Consider the following 23631-nt stretch of genomic DNA (forward strand, 5'->3'; position numbering starts at 1 on the left):
AATACTTTTTTACTCTCACTTTTTTGTACCACTACTTTATATACCAGGTGCGCACACAGAGGCGGAGTGTAGAGGCTTGACACCACTACGAAGGAGCAGAGGACAAAGTTATCTAGTGACAGGTGAGAAACAAAGAGCAAGAGGAGGTGAGAGGATAAGTTCCACAACACAGCTGCGCAGAGGCAAGATAGTCCTTTGACGCGTGCGTAAAACCAATAAAAGTGAAACCACAAGTCACATTAATACTTTCATTGTAATTTTGCTATTTTTACGTTAGAAAAGTGTTGTTCGTCATTGTATGTACTGCATTAGTTAATAGTTGGTAGGCATTACAGTCCTCTCTTAGTAAAGCCCGACAGTAGCAGTGACACAGCATAATAGAGTTCTGTCTGGTGCTGCTTCTCTAATGGAATCCATTGGATACGCCATTAAAGGCATCACAGTTCAGCTGGGCATACAGTAAATACAACAGGCAAAGGTCTTACATAAAATAACTTTATTGACATGATTTTTACAGAATCCACATCCCTGCCATAAAACAGGACACACATTAACAATTTAAAGAACCATTCTAATTTAACTATTTCAAAGTGCTATTTTTTCTTGAATACTGTACTGTCTGTATTTTTAAAGGCACCATCAAGAAAAATGGTTTTAAAGCTGAATAAATTACACATTGACAAACAATTAAAAATAAAACTTTAAAACCAATAAAAATAAAAACAGTAGATTGTCCATGTACATGACTAAGAGTTTAAAAGAATAAATAGTGTTAAAAGATCAGACCATGGAGAATCTTCTGATGGGTATCAAGGTGGGATCATCTGAGATCAGACCTGCTGCCACCATGGGCATGATGGCCGTGAAGATCCTGCGCACGCACACACACATCAAAGGACATATATTAAAAGGCTCTGTACCCGATTCCAAATTCGTCTTATACCAGGGCCGATATGTATATGCAGATTTGTATAAGCAGGTCTAGATATGTCCACTTCTTGCCGTCTGCTGTCTGCGTCTAATTATAGTGTTTTATTCTAATTGAGTGTTTTATTGTTTGAGAATAAGGAAAAGAGTGTATACATGCTAGCTGTTGTTAGCTTTACAGTCACATGCAAAACTATGCACTGGTCTCTGAGAGTTGTGAAAAATGCTTATAAACTCATTGCAGTGAATATTTAGGATGTTCGGAATGCATAAAGTAAGTGTGGGATAACTTTGGACAACTGCAAGCTGTTTAAAATGAACTAGTTATGTTTTTAAATCAGGTACAGGCCCTTTAAAAAATGGACTGTAATATTACGGAGACTCACAGTCTGCGGATGCCAGACTCGGGCTCCTCAGCAGCAGCTGCAGGCTCAGAGCGCTCCTCCTCAGATGGACCATACGTACGGAGGTCCTCTTCACACTCTTCCCTGCAGCTCAGCACAGTTCAGATTAGCACAGGTTAGGTTAGCTCAGATCAGGTTAGCATGTGGCTTATTGGTACTTTGCAGTCACATCACGCTGGGGGTGTTCTACATGTATCTCTATTGGTGGAATGTTCAGTACCATGGTGACACAATGCACAGATTAGGAAACAGACAAAAAAAGTTTTAATATACTCTGAAAAAAGAAAAAAATAGTAAATAGATTTAAACAATACATTTTCAGGAGTCTGCGATCAATACGATATGTTTGGTTTTCAACAAAAAAGGTGAGAGTGACTAACTGAAAAACTGCTGGCTAATGCTAGCTACCTTGTGACTGTTGAGTCAGTTGGGTGACCAGACGTCCCTATTTATCCGGGACAGTCCCAGTTTTGAGTTCTGTGTCCCCAGTCCCAGCAGATCCAAATCCATAGATTTGTCCCAGTTTTATACAAGAAATGTCCCAGGCGTCCCCATTTTTCACTCTGCAAGAGTGAAACTGCAAGAGAAAAATTAAAGGTACAATCAGCGATCTCTTTCAATAATTTCACATTCCAGTAAATGTAGTATTGTGAGCTCAGTAACTGGTAATAAAGCAGTTGCACTAAATTGCCAGTAAAAGGTGGCTTATTTTAACATGAAAATAAATGAATTTATCGCAGGCAATTCTTATCATAAGCAAATTATATGAGGCTGCGTGACACAAAGAAAATTACTGTTAGCATAAATAACTTGGCTGACTCGTATAATAATAATGTATTTTTTGCGTTTTATTGCCTCTTTTCTAACTTGTGTTCTCATCTCTCTCCTTTATTTTTCACACTTTCAGTTCCATAGACTGGTGTAGAGTACCAAAATGAAATCAGATTTCAAAATAAACATGAAAAACACATGAAAGGCAGAACAAAAACCATCCCAATCCAGATCTGTCCCAGTTTAGAATTTTGTTTAACAGCACAAATTAGCTCACCTGTTGCACTTCCAACTAAGTCAGCTGTCTGGTCACATGGTGTGTTAAAATAAAGCTTAGAAACTCTGTTACTCAAGTTAGACTTTAATCTAACAGAGTAGTGCTTTCAGTTAGCATCACACCCCCAGAGAATGATGATGACATCAGCAGCAAAGTATCAATAAGGTGGGCATCAGTATAATTCTGAGAAGAAATGGACATACGGTTTGTAGAAGGCCAGCTCCTCCTGCAGCAAAAACACTTGGGCTTTGAGCTGGTTCTTCTCATGCAGGACATCCCGGAGTTCCTGGAGGGTGAACCGAGGACTGTCTGACTCACTGCTGTCTGTGTCGTCCCCCACATCTGCCCCAATTGACCGGTCCTGTAACAGCAACACAATCTGAGCTTACGCATGAGTGTAAAGAAGATATATTGTGCTTGTGTCTTCTATGTAGTTGCAATCTATGACATCTGGGATCATTATGTTATATGTAACATCGTGGGAATGTTCAGCCATCATATCACTCAGGAAGGAGATGGGTTCTGTGTCCCAGAGATGAACATGCTTTGGTCCGAAATTAAATCAACCCAAGACCAAAAGCAAAACACCTTGTGAAACGAGTACTGTACCAACATGGACTCAAAAGCCACATATCCTGTGGTCTGACAAAACTAAAATTGAACTCTTTTGTTATAATAAGCATTGTTACGTTTGGAGGAAAAAGGGGGAAAGCTTGCAAGCCTCAGAACACCATCCCAACTGTGAAATACAGGACTGGCAGCATCATTTTGTGGGGTTGTTTTGCTGCAGGAGGTACTGGTGCACTTCACAAAATAGATGATATCATGCGGAAAGATCATTATGTGGAAATACTGAAGTAACACCTCAAAACATCAGCCTGGAAGTTAAAGCTTGGGCGCAAATGGGTCTTCGAAATGTACAATGACTCCAAAGCATACTGCCCGTTTGCCTGGTTGCAAAGTGGCTTAATGAGAAGCAAGTCAATGTATTGGAGTGGCCATCACAAAGCCCTGACTTCAATCGTATTGAAAATGTATGGGCCCAAAAAGGCATGTGTGAGCCAGGCGGCCTACAAACTTGCCTCAGTTACATCAGTTCTATTAGGAGGAATGGGCCAAAATTGCTGTCAACTATTGTGAGCAGCTTGTGGAGGGATATCCAAAACGTTTGACCAAAGTCATACAGTGCAAAGGTAATGGTACCAAATACTAATGAATTGAATATAAGCTTCTGACTTTGATGAAAGTAATGAAAAAAAAAAGTCTAAAAACCCTTCTCTCATTATTCTGGCATTCAGCAAATAGACATATTTTTGGTAATCCTAAATGACCAAAAACAGAAAAAGTTTAGTTTAGAAAAAAAAAGTGCATCTGTCTTTTTACATAGCATATGTAAACTTCTGGTTTCAACTTAACACTGACTGGACTGACTATCCCGTGTAGTGCAGAACGCAGCTGCCCTACTCACAAGATCAGTACACTTGACCACATATCTTCTTAGTCTTTTCATGGCTCCCTGAGCACCTTAGCATTAATTTTATAATTATTTTATTTGCTTTTAATAGTCATCATGGTCCAACCCCTTCAGTGCCTGTCTGACCTGCTTGTACCTCACAACCTGTCTTGTGTCCTCAGGACAGCAGATCAGACTCTTCCCCATGTCCCAAAGACCAGGACGAAACAAAGAGGTGATGGTGCTTTCTGCACATTAGGCTGTCCCACTCACTCCCTGTTTCTAAATCTCTCTTAAAGACTCCATTTTATCTCACTTTGTTCTGTTTAATTTGTGTTCAGTACTTTGGTCGATTGTTGTTTTTAAAGTGCTCTAGAAATAAAGTTGAGTTAGTGATTGGATAGTTTCTACAGGTCTTACCAATAAAAGTGCTGGTTGCGTCTCCTCACAGTAGGCTGCGGTCAGGGGCTCTCGTTCAAAACAGTTTGCCAAAAACTCCGCGTCTCCTGCACATTCCATCCATACTGAGGATGGCTTCACTGCAGCATCCCCTGCAGCAGTGGAGGCCTAAAGGGATCAATGATGGAATAGACTACAATAATGATAATGTTCATTAAATACATTTCATTGCTTATGTTATACTAATTAGGGTTGACAAAAGTATAAAAAAATCAGATACTAATTGTGTACAAGTCTCTCCATGGCCTAGCACCAAAGTACATCTCCGATATGTTAGTGCCACACGAACAATCTCGCACTCTGAGGACTTCAGGGACCGGCCTCGTACTGGTGCCCAGAGTCAGGGCTAAACATGGGCAATCAGCGTTTCAGTTTTATGCAGCTAAAACCTGGAACAGTCTTCCTGAAGATGTGAGACAGGCCTCTACTTTGACAATGTTTAAATCCAGGCTCAAAACAGTCCTGTTTAACTGTGCATATGACTGAAAGGGTTTTATTCTGCACTCTTCTGTTTTAATGTAAATTTTTTGTGATTTGTGATTATTTATGTTTTGATTTGTGTGATTTTAAAGTCTTTCTTATTCTGTAAAGCACTTTGAATTACTTTGTGTACAAATTGTGTTATACAAATAAACTTGCTTTGCCTTGCCTTGCCTAATTGATACTAAAACTAAAACCAGAACTAATTTGAGCAGGTATCAATATTAGAAAAGTCAGGACAAGAAATTAACCTTTCCTGAATAGCTTTAGAATAATAATATAAGACCACATAGACTAGTATGGACCACTATGGAACCTACCTGAACGACTGAGGGATTACACACTGAGGGACCACATAGACTAGTATGGACCACTATGGAACCTACCTGAACGACTGAGGGATTACACAGATAAGGCCACATGGGAATATAAAAGAAAGTACTAGGATTTATTGTTGGAAATCACATTCTACTGTCTAAATGGGCTTTTTTTTATTATCACTGTGGTATTGAAATCAGTAGTCTGTTCCTTAGTATGGAAATCTAGTTTGAAATTTTGCTATCTTGACAACACTAATACTACTATACAATTATCTATACATCCAAACAAACAAACAAAATACCCCACTGAGGGTAGCAGTGACAGCAGGTAAAGCCTCAGCCCTGCTCAGCCCCTCATTCATGTGTACAGGCTCCAGCTGTGAGTGTAGCTGCAGGTCCTGAAGGTCCTGGAGCTCCCTCTGCAGGCGGGACACGTCCTGCTTCAGCTGGCCCAGGTCCTGCAGCCGTGCCTGGGCCACTGCCTCCAGCTCGGCCCTCTGCTGCACCAAAGCCTTTCCCTGGGTTTCCATTAGAGCCAGCCTGTGTCGCTGCTCCTGGTTCATCTTCATCACACGGCTCTGCTGCAGCTGGAGCTACAGCACACGGAAGGAATCATTAAGGCACTTTTTATACTTAAGAACATGAATTAGGGCTGCCGGATGTAAAAAAAAAAAAAAAAGGAATATTTCATATCTATATTTTGTATTGTGATAACAATATCGCAATATTTTAATATACTTTTTGGACAAGAAGTCATTTAACAACAGCTTTCATTTACTAAGCAGACTGGCTCAAAATAAAAACTAAACCAAGATCAACCCAAGTCTAAAGTAGGACTTTGTCCATTTCACCTTCCAAAAACACTGTAAAATGGACAGCATTGTGTGTATGCGTGTGTGTCTATGTGTGTATGTACATAGTTTTTTGTTTTTTTTTTAGTTTAGTTTGTTTATTCAGACACACACTGAAAAATAAAACATTGTCACAGTGTCATACATAGAATTTGTTCATTGTGACTGAAAGGCATAGGCTGAAGCTAAGCTTATTTATGCCTGCCTAATTCCACATCTAAAAAATAATATACAGTATACAATACAGAAGAAATACATTTGTTTTTATATTCTTACAGTTACCTCTGGATTTATATTTCTATATATAATAATCATTAGAAGTCCTTTTTTATCATGATCATAGGTGTTATTTTTAATCATCAACATATTATTATTATTACTATTTTGTTTTCCTATTACTTAATTCATATTATGTAGTAGACAAAGTTTATACTATGTTCTTTAATATTCAGTTCAGTTGTCATAGTAACAGTTATACTATTGCTCTATATTTTTCAAGAATTTTTTATTTATACATTTTCTTAAATACTTTGATTGATGTGCAGCTTTTTAATTCATTGTCCAAACAATTCCATAAATTAACCCCTGTAACTGAGATGCACATAGCATTTTTTTGTAGTTCTTGCCATAGTTTTTTGGAAGATGCCAGTTCCCCTCAGATTATAGCGACTCTCTCTAGGTCTGAACAGCTCCTGGATACAGTGTGGAAGCATGTGGTTATGGGCCTTATACATAACAACTGCTGTATTAAATTCAACCAGATCGTTTAGTTTTAATGTTTTTAGTTTAATAAAGAGTGGGTTGGTGGATGCATAATATTCTGCCTGATTGACAATCCCAGCAGAAGGAGGGGTGAATAAAACTAAAAACGCAGTGTGCTTTTGATTCATAGACAGTTTTCTAACATGAGAAGCTCTGAAGGTCTGCTCTCTAAGGTCTAATTTGTATGACTAGGCCAATGTTTGTTTTGTTTTTATAATGTTGCTTGCTTATTCTTTTTAAACTAAAAGCAGTGAATATAAAAACAAAAAAGAGGGTCTCCCTCACTGCCTCCACGTCACAGTTCCTCAGAGACAGCTCGTTCTCTTTGGAGCGGATCTCATCCCTCTGCTTCTCCACCAGCATCTTCAGTTTCTGCAGCACCTCACGCTCCTTCTCAGACACTCCTAGAGCTTACAAAACACATTCAAATTACAACTGTATCATAAAACCGGCTCTAGTGACATAACTAAAAATGAACAAGGACTTCAATGATGTAGGGCCGCAACAACTGAAATAATTGTGACTAGTCAAAAATAGTGGTAATTCATGTTTTGATAAGAGTATTAACATCCGAGCAAAGACAGAAATATGATCTGCTGATCCAAGGATCCCTTGCATTACAAAACATGTCTGTAGAGGTCTAAAAAGAGACTCCACTAGATTTTTTATATTTGAAAGTAATATATTGTGCAACCCTAAAAGACATTGAAATGTCAAAAAAAAAGGAATAAAGAATTTCTGATTTTAATTAATAATAGAGATGTACCGATCCAGCCTTTTCAGTTCCGATGCTGATTTTGATACTATACCTTTAAATATCTCCCAATACCCGATATCAACAGATACAAGTGGCAAGACTATTTATGTTCTTTAAACAAAAGTAAAATGAGACAGAACTCCAAATGTGTTATGCAGCTGTTATTTATCACTGAAACAGACTTTCTGGGCCAACTACCACCAATGAATAGTCTCAATACATCAATTTATAGCTCCAAACAGGATATTGGCTAAACCAATATTTGGAAGCAGATATTCAATCCAGCTAATTTTTCAGCATCAGCGCTGATATCCATTATCTGTGCCCATTTAATAATACACTTATATTTATACATTTATCTCACTCTTTCTTTAGTTAGGAATAAATTTCAAATCTCAGTGTAGAATAGAAATAATCATTTGACTAGTCAAAGTTAAATTTGCCTTGTATCTATCAGACAAATATAAGGCAGTGTCCACCAGCAATCTGACCAGAACTGAAGAAGCAGCATGGATGAGTAGCAAAACATCTTCACTCCAACAACTTTTTTGTAAAGTTGACAGATTTAACTTTGGCTTTTACTATGGATCTGACCTGGATGACTGAAGGATTACACAGACATTTGACTAGTCGTCTACTACAACCTCTATCAATTTTTGGGGCACAAATTTTAAAACACTATGAATTTAGGGTAATATCTGGTTTTAACATTTTACAAATTTCCCATTAGTATGAATCATAAACTGAGGATTTCATGGTATATTAAAATATGGTATGAAAAATTGGCTTTTTATTATGACAGCAGAGGTTCCGCTGTCTGCATGCTTATTTTGGGGTATGGTGGCCCTACATTAGACTGAGAAGTGATTTTGCAGAGGTGTAAACACTGCAGCAAATGTATCCTACTCCTCCATGAAAAGACTCACAGCACAGGGCTATATTTGTGTTGGGTTTAAAAATAGTCCTGCTCTGGACTCTACTGTATATGAGGAGGAGCTACTGCAGATGAGGGCTATGGACACCAACCACTTCACACTTTTGCTTACAAGCCCAATTCCAATGAAGTTGGGACGCTGTGTAAAACTTAAAAAAAATACAGAACACAATGATCACTAAACGTGTGTAATGTAACAGCTTGATTCTACAAGGGGGAGAGTGGGGCGTACTCTTTCAATCATCTGTAGCTCTCATTCACTGTCCGTGGCTCCAGTAACCCACAGCCCCCACCTTATTGGCCAACTTTGGTGTCAATCACAAGCTAACAAGTTTGTTTTGCGCTGAGGAACAAAGTTGGTGCTGTCAAAAGTTTATTATGCCTGAAACTGACAAAAGAAATGCAGAGAAGTGACGGAACAGATTGGACATGGAGGCTCTAACTTCCTTTGTGGACATAATTTCTTGACTGGATTATATTCTTTGGACCTTTACGGAATGAATGAGACCAACTTTGTGTTAATATGTTGATTTTTGACAGAACCAGAGCGCTCAATGGTAAGTGAAGTCCAAATCCACATTTCTGACTTCTCTGTAAAAACGGCTTTCCTGTCAGCACTGTGGTGATTAGAGGTGTAAACGGTTTACATATTCAGAAAGATGAATGCCGTAGCTTTCATTTGATGTGTAGATTGTTTGTGTGGGTGACGCAGAAATACACGTACATTGCTGTAAAGTTGTAACATAAAGGCCGTCGCGGGCGGGCTGTCGGAACGCTAAGTGGTTAAGTTGTCGGCACTCAAGTGACGGAAATGTAACCAAGAGAATCCGGTAATTTTTCAAAATAAACGATTGTTCAGACTCAGATAATAAATACAACGGAAATAATTAATTATTTCTTGGACGGCCGGTGGCCCGGTACCAATTGATCCACGGACCGGTACCGGTCTACGGCCCGGTGGTTGGGGACCACTGATTTACAGGAAATGTATGTAGCATGCGCTCTACTTTTTAAAAAAGTATTACAATCACAGCTAAACCTGTGTTGCCAGTGCCTTAACCTACAGATTGAGAAAAACTTGTATGTGTGCTCTTTCACAGTTTATGGACAGGACAGCACTAGCACTGAGTCGTGATTGGCTGCAGGTGCTGAGCTTTAGGTAGTGACTATTCTGATCACAGGTGGACTACCTGTTTTAGGTTTAAACCAACAGGAACCAGGTGAGGCTCATTCTGCTCATTCTAATTGTAAACAAAACACCAAATTGTAACATAAATAAACTCAAGTTTTATCAGTAAAGCTATATTTCATTTGAACCTCATATCTGGAGACAGTTAAGAAATTTAAAATCGAAATCTTACAATCTTACAAATCTTACATTACAGACAATCTTCCATTAAAGCCCATATCATTCACAACAGAAATGTCTTGATTTTTCTATTACAACATTTTGTGATTGATTGGAGCAATAATTGTAATCATGCTTAAAACTTTATTAACTGAGCAGTCCTAGTAACAAGAAGTGTCCAAAAATCTAAATAGACAACTCTAAAAATCATTACAGAAATTAGGTCAAATGAAAGAGACGTGCTATGGTTTGACACAGCTCGATCAGATTGCAGCTGCACTTTACTACCCTGCTGAGCTCAATGGCTCCTGGTGCAAAGCTCATGTAGGCAACTAGTATTTTCACAGTCAGCATCCTCACCGTGGCCCCACTGCAGATTATCTTATACTTCATATAAAGGTAGTGTCTGTAGTGTATGTAATTCATGTGTGCCAGACCTACAACACTTCTTGTGACAAACGCCCTTCGAGACAACTGTTGTTGTGATTTTGGGCGTTACAAAAATAAATGAATTGAATTGAATTGAAAAACTAATTACTATTATGGTGCAATTACTGATACTTCAGAGAGAAGTCTCAAGGTTGCTTTGACTGTTGGTAGCAGTCCTTACCCTCCTGCTCCTGCTGTGGGTCCACAGCCAGAGGACCCTCAATCACAGCCTGGGACAGCTGCAGCTTCTTGTTGTCGCTCTGGAGCTGAGAGATCTGAGACAGGAGGTCCTGTACTTCAGACCTCCACACGTCCTCCACCAGCTCCAGCTCCTGAGCGGGACAACAACATGGGACAAAAATGTCAGTTTAGCAGGGCATGACCTCGTCACAACACGACCAAGTTTGTACAAGTAACCACAACAAGTTTATTCTCCAGATATGTTCTCATGGAAAGACTAGTGTATGAGAGGTGAAATGTTTTTACTCCTGAACTGACTGTCAAACTGTTCTAATGTCCTTATACTAAGACCACTCCAGTTTAATAATCCCTGTGAACGCCCCATAAACAATAATGAAGGTAAAGGTGAGACCATCTGGTGCCTTCGGTCCTGCTCGTAGCGTTCGTTGCGCTCCTGCCGCAGTCTGTCTAGCTCCAGCTGCAGCTCCTCGGCTTTATTTCGGGCTCCACCGTAGTTCACCAGGGCCTCCAGCAGCTCCAGCACACGGACCACTTTGGGCACCACTCCGATCATGGCCTCACAGCCGTAGCGGTCAATGACCCGCTCAAATTCATGCCCCAGCAGCGCGGCGATGTCGTACACGTCCACCACCGTGAGCTCTGCCGCGGGTCTGTCCAGAGCGCACACTGCCCCGCTCTCCATGTTCTTCAGTACAGCCTGTAGTGTTGAAGACTACTCCGACACTCCGCATGTCTCTGCTGAAACAAGCCGCACCGCGCGCTCACATGGCCCGCGGACCCAACGATCTTGAATGGCCCCGAGGCTCTGGGTGAGTTTCGCACACACAGTGGGGTCGAGTAGGACCTGTTGGTTCACTCGTGTAGCAGCCTGTGGATCACTATAACTTTGGTTTGAGTCGTGTCTGCGCGCGCCTAGTGCGCGCTCCTGTTACATTCAAAGACAGATAGGAACGTGGGACCAAAATCTACTATGTTACTTAATAACAATAGCTAAACGTGATAGTCTTCGTTTAAATTCAGACTTATATATATATATATATATATATATATATAAGGGAAAGTGGAAAACTTTATTAATAGCACTAGGAAACATCCAAAAATGTATTCAACTTACATTTTAGTGTGTTTTCAATTTGTTATGTTGTCAATTTTTATTACTGGTTTAATTAATAAAAATATTTTAGGAACTGTCACTTGAAATGTCCCAAAAACTCCTCTTCCCTGAGCCAAGGGTCTGTTCAGATTAAGTGGAACTCTAAATTAGGTCAAGTCCAACACAAGTGACCAAAGACCAAACATCAAATCAAATCAAACATTTATATTTTATTTGACATTTACACTTGGTACAATGAGAAACCACCATTATCTTTACTAAAATATATTAACCGATCTGAGCTTATAAAGAGACATAATTCATACAGAGCAAAGAAGAGGAAATGAAAGGGGGCAACCCTGTTTGATGCATCACCTTGAGCAGATTAACACATGACTTCACTCCAAACATTCACTCACTGCACATCCATACTGTCTGAGCTGCTCACATCACTCCAGCACATTGAAGCTCTCTGATCTGTCATGTCAGATTAAAGGCATAGGCAGAGGTATGTTCAAGATTTCCAGCAAAATATAAGACATCTTTCAGCTTTAATACAGTGTGACAAAAGGTCCAAAATTCCACTAGGCCAAGGCGCTGCAGCCACTTAAGTAGTTAATTCTTCTCATTTATTAAAAGCAGTAGTGTTCAAAATCTTTTTTTTAAAGTTTCATAATATAATAAAAATTAAACTTAGAAGAAGTAAAGATGTTTATAATGCCAAAATAATAGGTACAGATGCATTTGAAGTGTCACATTTGAAAAGGTCTGGTGATTTCTCAGATGAGTTTTGGCAAAAATTAGGACTTCGATGTCAGGATTGTCAGCAAAACATTAAAAAATACAAATAAAATGGATGATCTTTGTCAGACAGACCCAACTCTTCAGCATGTTCATGGAGCCAGGTCTTTATTTGAACTGAAAAACAAAAAGAGAGAGATCAATTTAAACAATCAGTAGTAGTAGCAGCAGTTGGTCAGCTTGGTTAATTATCAGGAAAAATGTGGCAAAATATCCACTTGAGATTTTTCCTGACAAACATGCCGGTTATAGTTAGATTTGCAGTTTTAATAGTTGGATTCTGTTGAAAGTGCATACTTTAAACATGTCATTGTTCAGAAGTTTTAACATTTGAGAGAAGACTGAAATATGGACTGATACACTAATACAAGAATACCATGCCTTTTAGAACATGATTACATATAGGTCTAAATCACAAAGAAAAACTATTCAACTTACAATTTAGATTTGATTGGTATTAATCTTGCAGCCAATCAAACCATCCCATACTCTATGAACGTGAATAAATCAAAAAGGTTAAGAACCTCTGAACTAGACTATTGGTTCCCAAATTGAGAAGTACTGGAGATTGTGGAATAATTGCAGAGGAGTTAATTGGATTAAAAAAAACAGTTCCAGTTTAATATTAAAATAAACAAGTGCTTGTAAGGAAGTATTTTTGTCGTTATAGTTTTGGGTTTGAAGGGTTCAGCTAGTCTATGGCACAAGCAGAGGAAAAATGGTTGGGAACCACAATACTACAAAATGTCATCTTAAAATGAAATATCTTAAGCATCTATATTGCCAACCTCTTTATCTAGCATTTTAGGTGGTCAATAAGGATAGCATTTGCACAATTAAGCGTTTGGCTATTAGAGTTATTTAAAACGGGGCAGAATAGTAGATAGTGTCACATCCATGTACGGCCTCACCATGTTCTTGGGTGCGATGCTAGGCTTCTGAGCTACAATGGGCTTCTTCATGAGCGCAGGTTTAGAGGCTTTGGGGGAGGCGGGGGCCATGGGGCCAAGGCCGTTGTCGTCGCTGAGCTGTTCCAGAGGGACTCCTGCCACCTCGTAATGCTTCTTCCGGAGCTCACCTAGACGCAGCCGCTCGTTCTCCAGCAGAGACTCCAGCTCCAGAACCTTCACCTGCACAGGAGAAAGAGAGTGACAGGCCTAGGGTCATCTACTGTAGAGGTTTTTACTGGAGGAGAACAGTACAACACAAGGTGACATCAGGTAGAGACAGAACATGCAAGAGATGCAAATAGATGGTCTGCATTGTCATGGGATATTTCATCTAGGCACATATGTAGATATAGTAGTATATAGTAGAGATTAAAGAAGACCTATTGTGCTTGGGTCTGCTATATTGTTATAATCTATGACACCCGTGGATCATTGTGCTATAATTTAAATGAATACATATTAAAATGACTTAATAAAAGTAACAAGTCTGTTGACTTCCACATTAGAAAGTTGCAGTGCCCAATGGGAGCTGAAATTGCTGTAAATGTCATCACAACAAGAGTCGTCCAGTTGTCCATACCTTTGATGGATAGCTGCACATTACACTAGCAAGTAGCATATTCTTTTTCACTTGTACCAAAATGACTCCCCAATCTGCAGAATCCTACGGGCATCACCAATTAAGAAAATAAAATTGGAGAACAAAGTAAGTACATCACAGTGGGCCTGTGCTGGTGGTGATCAACAAAATGGTGTCTTGTAGATAAGCGATTAAAGATTGCTCAAAAATTAACAAATCACTCCAAAAATAACTTTGGGTGAGTAAATGGTGAGGGCAAGTAACTAACGTGGTTAAAAGCTTTGAAAAATAGATTTTGCATACCAGGTCTGCTTTAAACTTTGTGACTTACAGGAGCACATTTAACTGGACAAGATTATTTTTAAACAATGCAGTTATGATTTTCCAACATTGTGAATGATGTTCCAACATTGTGAATATTTCTATCTCTTTTGAATAACCATGTTGATAAAATGAAAGGGGAAAAACAATTCAAATTTTCATTTTAAATATTCACTAAATCAGAACTGGTTATTTCAATTTTATTTATTTCAATTATATTTTATTGCTATTCATAACATCTGTATCTGAAATAGTACTGGAATTTTAATATTTGGGAAAAACATGGGTAAAATACAGAGCATTTTTCTTTTCTTTCTTTTTTGGGCATTTTTATTATTAAAATTGTACAAGTGCAAGGGTATTAAGTGTCCTAAACTTAATACTCAAATAACTGGCACTACTGCATTCAGAAAGATGAAATAATCCTAAGGACTTGTTTAATGACAGGTCATGAAAGGTTAAAATATCAAATTTTCTTGCCACTCTCACGCGATGTTTCTATGGTGATTCAAACACCTGCAGTCTGCTTTTTCCCACCTACTCCTATTGTCCTTGCTCAGAATGAGTGACAGCTGGAGTTAACCAATCACAGAAGTGTGAACTCACCCACTGCTACTCACAAATAATGTCTTTCATACAAAACTACAGCAATAGGATGTCTGGTAATTCACTTTCAGTTGAGTCCGCACACGATAATCCGGTCTACTTGCCTGTGATTCCATTTCTTCCTTTTTGAGCTTGATAAGAGACATCCCTGAGAAGTCCATGGTATCTGCACAGACAAAAGGACACAAGTAAACATTAGATTTGATGTTGTATTCACCAAACTCCTCCTGACCTTTTTCCTCGAGGTTCTCTTGGCCCGTCCGTGTGGAGGCCATCACGTTGGCAGCCATCTCGTTGACATAGCGCGAGGCCTGCTGCAGTGTGGAAAGGCGCTTGCTGCTGCGGTCAGCTTTCACCTGACACAGTAATATGGTTAAGGTAGGGAGACCATGTGTGCAAGGAAATACACAAATACAAGTATACTGCCTCATAAAGCTAAAAACAGAGTATAAGGAGTACCTTGGAAGCAGCCACCAGTTGTGCAGTACTGGCAGCGATCTCATGTGAGCACACAATGAGCTCTTCATATTTGCCTGTGTGCAGAACCACTTTATCTGCAGAGTCCCTGAGGATTAGATAAACAAATGCACACAAATATAAGACTAATGGATGGGATTTTTGTCAATGATGAGTTTTTATTCACTGCAAAATGTCCAAAAAAGCATGCATTTCCAGGAAGAAAACTGAACTGACTGATAGCATGGTTTAAAAGTTTTGTGATTTGAGTGAGATTGTACATGTGATTTTGTATATTTTGTGTCATCTCCGAGTAAAGCAGATATTACAGAAATGAGAAAAAATTTTACATTTTGTGATGTTTTGGGAGGGGTTTAAATAGCTTAATAAGAATAGGATACAATAAATGAAAATCAAAGTGTAAAACTGTGGTATGTTGGATATTGCACAGAACAACTTGAGTGCCCATCAATGTTCCATACTAGGGCTGCACAAAAGATTTACATTACATCCCAATTTGAGTTGGTACAATTATCAAATCAAAAAGGCCACTTTTTTTTGGATAATATAATATCCTACAAATATCAAAAATAACCTGTGTTTTTATTGAAAAACCTTGTTGTACCTGTAGTTTAGACCTCTACAAACATGTTCTCAAATACATTGGATTCTATTAGTTTATCAGCTCATATTTCAACATACACCCCTGTACCATACAGAACATAAGTGAGAGTGGTGAGACTTACACTAGCTCAGTGGCCCCCCAGCCCACAGCCTTGGCTGCAGAGATCAGCCCCTCGGTCCAGCGCGAGTTACGGGCGTAGAACTCTTTGATAGATGCTCCTCCCTGTACGCACACACACATTAGATAGATATAGACAGAAAATGTATTAATCCTGTAATTTCAAAGCCATCAGCTGCTTTCATGCAGACAACAACATCCAATAATTAGATAGATCATTTGTGAGGCGTTTAAGATGAGTGCAGGACTCACCCTCCCACCCTCCACAATCTCCTTCTGCAGGTCTGTGGAGGCCATCACCAGCATACGAATGGCCTGAGACACACATAAAACCGAAAGATTCAAATACTGCACCAAATAGTTTGTAAGAATGAATAAAGTGGAGCCTATGTACCTTCATCAGGTCTGTGCAGCTGTTCAGGATTCTGTAAAAAGCACAACAAAGGTGAGGTTGGGTCATGCACTTTGTGAAATTGGTGTCCAAAATCAGAGTTCAGACATGTTTTTTCTGGCATTTGGGGATAATCTTAAATGTAGATGAGATTTTTTTGTTCTTAGTAAAACACAATTTTGATCTGATTAGATTTTGGAAAAGACCCTCACCTCTCATTGACCTCCAGTTTCACTCCTGTAGTGTCTTTTCTGGCCTGGTTCATCATTTCCTAAGCAAACAGACAAGTCATTTAGATTAAAATGCCATAAAAGGTTTACTGTAGTGAGTTCATTGGCAAAAGGCCTCACATCGATCCTGCGCACAGCTTCCTCTATGGCCTCTGATGTGGCAGCCATCTCTTTGTCCACCAGGTCCCCCAGCTCATCCTGTCGCACATCCATGCCTTTGGGACGCAGCTCCTGTAGAACCAAAACAGAGCATGCACTGAGGCAGACCAGAGCAGGACTGAGGCAATACATATGTGCAGATGTTGTGTTTAAATACTATGATATAAAACAGATTTATCCAAACCTGTCCTAAGTGCAGGATCTTCTGGATGATAATTCTGACTGAGGCAGGGTCAGCTCTCTGCAGAGACACTTTGGCCTTCAGGTCCTGGAGGTACTGCAGACTCTGAGTGGCACAGCTCCTGCAGTTCTCTGTCAGTCCTGCAAGGGGAAAACACACATTTGTGTAACACACCAAAGATTTAACTATACAGAAAACCTTTTACAATATTAACCAATTTTAAAGCTATAAATTAATACAAAATCATCTTATCATTTTAGTCATCAGATTAAACAAGCAGTCAAAATGACATGTCATCTGTATTCTTTTTAAGATGCTAATACGCAAGCACTCTTGCTGAAAGTCTCCACACATTACACAGAAGATCTCTGTTGCACTTACTGTCTGCGTGGTCGGTGGGGGCCATGTGAGCTGTGGCACTGCCGTTCACGATTGTGTCCGCAGTTAGGTGGGAGAACTGGGTCAATGCTCTCACTAATCCTCCAGCATCTGTGCACATTTAATATCGCACTAATGATGTGATGTATTTAACACAAAACAGAGGTGAACAAGACATGACAGAACAGACGTACCACTCATGTTTCGCATGTAGTCTGAATGACCCCTCTTCAGGCTGTCGATGGAGCTGAGGGCTGCCTCTGCCCGACTGATGAGGTAGTCTGTTTGGAGGAGAGACATCGGTACTAACGTACAGTACTTTTTATTCTGGCATTTAACAAATAGAAATAATTATGTTAATCCTAAATGACCAAAAGGTAAAGTAAGTCTGATTTCATGTCAGACAGTGAGGAAAAAAAAGCCTATGTGTCTTTTTATATAGTGTATGTAAACTTCTGGTTTCAACTGTATATGTAGAGTATGAGAGTAGACCTGGCGAGCTCGTGCAGCGGATGTGCAGAGGGTCGTCGATCTTGGCCACAGCATCCTGGATGATGTTCTCAGCCTCGCTAACGGTTCCCTGCAGCAGAGCAAACTGCTCCTCCAGCAGCTTCTGCTTCAGCTGCTCCTCCTGACTCGTCTGAACGCAAACAACACAACACAATCAAAGAAAATATATGTGTCAATGTAACATTCAGTAAAACACTGGCCTCACACACAATTTCTGAGCTCTCTTCAGCCTATTATATTACAATACAGCAGCAACAGGTGTGAAAATCACTTATGGTTGTGTGTTGGTTTTTTTTGGAAGTAAACTCTTATAGTCCTTTTAAGCATGAGCAATGACATGTGCAGCTGAGGGATTGCAATTAATTATTGTAAAAAAACAAACAAAAAAACAACAACATTCCATTAATTGTGTGGAATTGCTGTGAGAGTGTCCTGTATAAGTGTAAACTACCTTCTGGTGCAGTTTGCTCTGCAGCTCGCCCAGCTCCCTGCTGCTCTTCTCTTTCTCCTGTTGGAGTGAGGACTGCTGGAGCTGAGCAGACTGTCTGAGGGATGACAGCTCGGCCTCTTTCTCACTCACAGAGCGCATCAGACGCTCTTTCTCTGCCTGCAGAGCTGACATGGAACTACTCATTTGTTCCGATGCCTGTAACACACACACACAGACCAGCGTCACTGTACAGCACAGCCACAAGAGTTCGCAACCCCATTAATATACATTGGAGCCATCCACAATCTTTCCTACTGAGCCAGCGGAGTGAGGCAAGTGCAGATGTCTACATAAGCATTTTAATGATAAAATCACATGGCATTGAATGCAACACACACACAAAATAAAAAAAAAATTATGGAAGAGAAGAAGCTACTGTCCACACCAGCTTCACTGGTTTTGTGTTATACTGGGTGTGTGCTGTGAGAGGGATCTGACCTAGGAGTGTTCCTCCCCACAGCTGAGGAAGACGTACTGGTGGTGGATCTAAAGCCTTTATCTAAAGCCTGTACAGTGAGTTGAAGTAGACACAGCGTTACAGGTCTCATATCTGACCTGCTCCGTGTTCTGAAGAGATGACTTGATTCGCATCATCTCTGTTCTCTTCTCCTCCAGTTCCCTCCTCAGCTTGTCCATCTCAAACTTCTGTTCCTCCATCTACAAACACACACATATATATTTATACAATGAGACAGAATATAGTTCAGCCCTGTGTGTTGCTGGGGTAACACTGACCCTCATGTCAGCCTCCTGTCTGATGCGGTCCATCTCGAAAGACAGCTGCTGTTTGGTGCGCTCCACCTCCTCCTGAGTCTGCTGGGTCACTGACAGCATCTTCACTGTGTCTGCACTCTGAGGGAACAAGGCTGTCAGCTGCTTACACTCAAACTTTGAGAAAATCATATAGGGCCAGATGTGAGATCTAAAGAGTAAAGCCTTAGAAGCTGTAAATGAAGTTGGAATGGAAACAAAATTATTAAGGCTGATCAGCGATAAGCCATAAGTGTATACAAGACACATAATAAAGCTGAAAATATATTTCCAAAACAATATAATTTCTTTGGTTATGATTTGGACAGAAAATTATTAACCGTGTGTCAATTATCTTTTCATATTAATTTGTAGTTTATACAGTTCACATATGTAAAGTTAGGTCCAAGATGTGTATAAACTGTCCAGCCCAAGTTGAGAAACAAGATTTTAAAAACTTTGGGGGGAAAAAAATTATGTATTTACTACTTATCACTGATGATAAAGATGGGCGTAAATATATTTCTTTCCAACACTTTATCTTAATTTAACCTTTAATAGCAAATTTATTAGTCATTAAACTCTAATCCTGTAATCTTTGAAATAGATATGGAAGAGGATTCTGTAGTGTACCTTCCGTAGCAGCTCTGCATGACTGGCCACCAGCTCTGTGTGCTTGTCCTTAAGCATGTTGTAGCGCTGCTCAGAGGCCTGGGCTCTCTCTGTAAGCACAGATCATCACACTGTTTTTTTAATTTATATATATATATTATATATATATATATATATAGATTATATATATATATATATATATAGATTATATATATATATATATATATATATATATATATAGATATATATATATAGATATATAGATATATAGATAGTATATAGATATATAGATAGATAGATAGATAAATATATAAAGACAGATATATACACATACATACATACATACAAACATACACACATACACACATACATATATAAACATAAAACCACACCAGTCAAACATATTAGACACTGCTCCCTCTTACTCTCAGCCTCCAGAAAGGTGACCTGCAGCCCCTCGTGCTCAGCGTTCCTGCGGCGTGTGCTCTCCAGCTCCATCCTCAACTGCTCATTCTCTAGAAGAGCCCTCTGTTTCTGAGCCCTCTGCTCTTCCAGCTCAGCCTCCAGGCTGTTGATCTGAGACTTGAGCTGGGTAATGTACCGCTGTGCCTGCATAGGTGAGCCAACATGCCATTCATGTTATTTCAGAAACTCTCAGGTATCCACGTAATCAGCAGACTTGCATTTGAAACCAGAAGTTTACATATACAATATAAAAATACACATCTTTTTTTTTTTTTCTCACGTCTGTCTATTAGGATTACCAAAATTATTTCTTTTTTTTTTTTTTAATGAATATTTTATTTCAGGAAGAGCACATATTACAGGCACATTTTTTCCAGTACAAGTATTGTATAAAACATTATTGATCAAAGCCCCTAAGAAAAGTGCTTGTCAAAACTAGTCAATTAGTCTCCTCCCATTTTAATATAATAAAGGAGTAGAAAGGAAAAAAAAAAACGCCAAAAACTATTTACAAGAACTGGGGAGCTTACATGGAAAAATAAAGTGTAGTCAAACATTTATATATGCATTATACCATAAGAATATAAATCTTCACCCAAAATGGAGAAGTCACAGAAAGTCTGTTCTAATTGGAGCGATATACTTAATCCACTTGTTCCAAATACAATAAAATTTGTTCCTTTGAATGTTTATTGTGTACGTTAGCCTTTCCATCTTAAATATTTCATTTACTATATCAATCCAGCCATCCACTGAAGGCGGAGCAGAGTTTAGCCATTTTTTAGTTATGTTCTTTTTACTTGCTGCCAGGAGGGCTTGCAACAGCTTTTTATCACTTCTCCGTTCCAAAAGAGCAACCCTACCTAAGTACAAAGTTTCAAAGTTGAATGGCATGTTCACTCCAAAAACTAAGTTTAACCGCACATGGATCTCACTCCAATACAGTTTTAATTTGGAGCAAGCCCAAAATATGTGGTAGTGATTCCCCTCCTCAGAACCACACTGTCTCCAGCATGCCGACTTATTGCTCCCCTGTGCCGGAGTTCTAAAATATCTAATAATGTTCTTCCAGCAGTGTTCTCTCCAGGACAGGGATGCCGTCGATGACCACTGGAATGACCAGATGCTGTCCCAATCCTCCTCAGTCATTTTAATTGTTGCCTCCTTTTCCCATTTCTGTTTCACATATAACGTATTACACTTGTCAGTCACATAAAGTGCATTGTATACTTTAGAAATCATTTTTTGGGTAGATAGCCCATATGCCGATTTCAATATTTTAAAAAAGGCTTCTTCAGATTGTGTAAAGTTTGTTATACTGCAATTTGAGTTAAAATAATGTCTGATTTGTAAGTATCTGTAAAAGTCATTTGCCCGCAGATTGTATCCACTTTGCATTGCCTGAAAGCTAAGAAAAGTGTTTCTCTCTGTGAATGACAAGTAGGTGGTCAAACCCCTGTCTATCCAAGATTTAAAAACACAATCGCTTCTGTTTGGGGGAAACTCTGTGTCATAAGCACACCATCTAAATAGTTATCATTTTCTGAATTCGAGTTAAATTTACCATCTTTTGCCATATCTTCAAAGTTAAATTCATGTAACAGTTGCCCATTTCACTCACCTGTGACCATAGATTATTATCACCTATAAAGGCCTGCAAAGGGAACTTTTTTTATCATTTTAAACTCCATTTCCTTCCACTTTGCTTTATAATCATCATTGCACCAATAGAGAAGCGGAACCAACTGAAACGCATAGTAATAATGTCTCAAGCAGGGAAGGGCCATGCCTCCTTTTTCTCTTCTTAATTGCATTGAACTGTACCGCACCCTAGGTTTCTTACCTTCCCAGATAAAACGTGATATCTGTTTGTCCCACTCCCTGAAATAATTGTCCGGTACTTCCACTGGGAGTGTTCTGAACAAGTATAGCAATTTAGGAAGTACGGACATTTTGATGGAGTTCACTCTAGAGGTCAAATTTAAAAAGGGGATGAGACTCCATCTATACAAATCCTCTTTGATCGCTAATGACAGCGGGTTCGTAATTTATTTGAAACAGATTTGAAAGATCTTTAGTCATTGTGATACCCAAATATTTCATTTCCGTTGCTTCCCAGTTCAAATTATATCCTTCCTGTAGCTTTACTGAAGCAGTGAAGTTTATGGCCATCACCTGTGTTTTGGCAATATTAAGCTTGTAACCAGATAAATTCCCAAATTCTTTCAACATAATCATCAGCTCATTAAATGACTTCTCAGGATCCTCCATGTAAACTAGTACATCGTCTGCGAACAATACCACCTTATGTTCGACCCCTGCCATTGTCACCCCTTTAATCTGGGGGCTTTGTCTTATCCATTGTCCAAGAGGCTCAATAAATAGAGAAAATAACCGTGGAGAAATTGGGCAGCCCTGTCTACTTCCCCTTTCCAACTGAAATGAGTCTGAGAGGTCACCGTTAATTTTTATCTGTGCAGTTGGTTTTGAATATAGAGATTGGATCACTCTGATAAATTTGCCATGAAAAGCAAATCTGTCCATTACTTTATAGAGAAAAAGCCACCTTACAGAGTCAAAGGCCTTTTCTGCATCCAGCCCCACTATTAATGCTTCAGTTTTTTGACGTGTTACGTGTTCTATAATATGTAGTGACTTCCTGATGTTGTCCAATGTTTGTCTTTGATGAATAAATCCTGTCTGGTCTAGATTAATTATCTCTGGCAGAATATTTTCTAATCGACGTGCCAATATGGAAGTAAATAATTTACAATCCACATTGAGGACACTTATAGGTCTATAGTTTCCACATTCTTGTTTGTCTTTATTTTCTTTTGGGATCAGTGATATAATGGCTTCGCACCATGAGGGAGGTATTTCACCTGTTTGTAATACCCAGTTAAATGTCCGCAACAACAGTGGTGCCAGATTTGCTCTCAGGCATTTATACCACTCTCCTGTGTACCCATCAGAGCCTGGGGATTTACCAGACTTCAACTTTGTTATGGCAAGGTTAACTTCTTTAATTGTGATTGGTTTCACTAACATCTCATTTTGTGAATCTTGGATTTTGGGCAGCTCAAGGCCATTCAAAAACCTATCGATACTCTTCTCATTAGCTGCTGGTGGTTGAGTATATAATTCTTGATAGAATTTCCCAAAACATTCTTTAATTTTCTCCCTCGAATCTATCACCTGACCAGTAATAGGATTTTTTATCTTATAAATTGTATTCTCCCTTTGTTGTTTTCGTAGTTTGTAGGCCAAAATTTTTGCCGATCTTGCTCCAACCTCATAGTGTTTCTGTTTCAAAAACGTCAGCTTTTTTTGCACTTCTAAATTATAAATCTCATCTATTTGTTTCTGTACTTTCTTTATTTCAGCTCTCAACTGGACATTGATGTTTTGGCTGTCCCTGTTTTGCATCTGTTTCAATTTTGCCTGTAGATCTGCCAGACTTTGACCCCTAGTTTTTTTCATGAACGCTGTTAGGGAGATAAGTTTCCCTCTTAAAACTGCTTTTAATGCATCCCATAAGATTGT

General features: G+C 39.1%; 2 protein-coding genes across 2 annotated transcripts in view; both read right to left on the bottom strand.

The window, feature by feature from the left end:
• Positions 1-483: 483 nt before the first annotated feature.
• Positions 484-11292, bottom strand: LOC117376041 (RILP-like protein 1). The gene is made up of 8 exons (XM_055224063.1): positions 10765-11292; positions 10354-10504; positions 6990-7114; positions 5394-5684; positions 4253-4399; positions 2583-2740; positions 1314-1415; positions 484-871 (listed from the first exon to the last, which is right to left on the bottom strand). Exons 1-8 carry the CDS (start codon positions 11053-11055, stop codon positions 781-783), a joined length of 1356 nt encoding a protein of 451 aa, XP_055080038.1. The 5' UTR covers positions 11056-11292; the 3' UTR covers positions 484-780.
• Positions 11293-11676: 384 nt separating this feature from the next.
• The window catches only part of hip1rb (huntingtin interacting protein 1 related b), a 55654-nt gene continuing 43699 nt past the window's right edge, over positions 11677-23631 (bottom strand). Inside the window, exons 14-32 of the mRNA XM_033972131.2 lie at positions 20049-20232; positions 19645-19733; positions 18997-19113; positions 18817-18918; positions 18223-18417; positions 17754-17901; positions 17456-17542; positions 17265-17372; positions 16887-17023; positions 16664-16774; positions 16526-16584; positions 16317-16347; positions 16175-16237; positions 15927-16027; positions 15184-15289; positions 14957-15080; positions 14829-14890; positions 13179-13397; positions 11677-12384 (exon numbers count right to left, since the gene is read on the bottom strand). Coding sequence (XP_033828022.1) covers positions 12376-12384; positions 13179-13397; positions 14829-14890; positions 14957-15080; positions 15184-15289; positions 15927-16027; positions 16175-16237; positions 16317-16347; positions 16526-16584; positions 16664-16774; positions 16887-17023; positions 17265-17372; positions 17456-17542; positions 17754-17901; positions 18223-18417; positions 18817-18918; positions 18997-19113; positions 19645-19733; positions 20049-20232 — 2052 coding nt within the window. The 3' untranslated portion in view covers positions 11677-12375. The remainder of the gene's footprint in view (positions 12385-13178; positions 13398-14828; positions 14891-14956; positions 15081-15183; positions 15290-15926; positions 16028-16174; positions 16238-16316; positions 16348-16525; positions 16585-16663; positions 16775-16886; positions 17024-17264; positions 17373-17455; positions 17543-17753; positions 17902-18222; positions 18418-18816; positions 18919-18996; positions 19114-19644; positions 19734-20048; positions 20233-23631) is intronic.

The sequence above is a fragment of the Periophthalmus magnuspinnatus genome, chromosome 9 (genome assembly GCF_009829125.3).
Source record: "Periophthalmus magnuspinnatus isolate fPerMag1 chromosome 9, fPerMag1.2.pri, whole genome shotgun sequence".
NCBI classification, from domain to species: domain Eukaryota; kingdom Metazoa; phylum Chordata; class Actinopteri; order Gobiiformes; family Gobiidae; genus Periophthalmus; species Periophthalmus magnuspinnatus.

Excerpts from the sequence above, each read along its gene's own strand:
- LOC117376041 (XM_055224063.1), bottom strand. The coding sequence starts at position 11,055 with ATGGAGAGCGGGGCAGTGTGCGCTCTGGACAGACCCGCGGCAGAGCTC. Across the intron at positions 5,685-6,989 it reads GGAACTGTGACGTGGAGGCA|CTCCAGCTGCAGCAGAGCCG; the intron begins GTGAGGGAGACC and ends CGTGTGCTGTAG. Across the intron at positions 1,416-2,582 it reads GAGCTGGCCTTCTACAAACC|GGAAGAGTGTGAAGAGGACC; the intron begins GTATGTCCATTT and ends GCTGAGCTGCAG.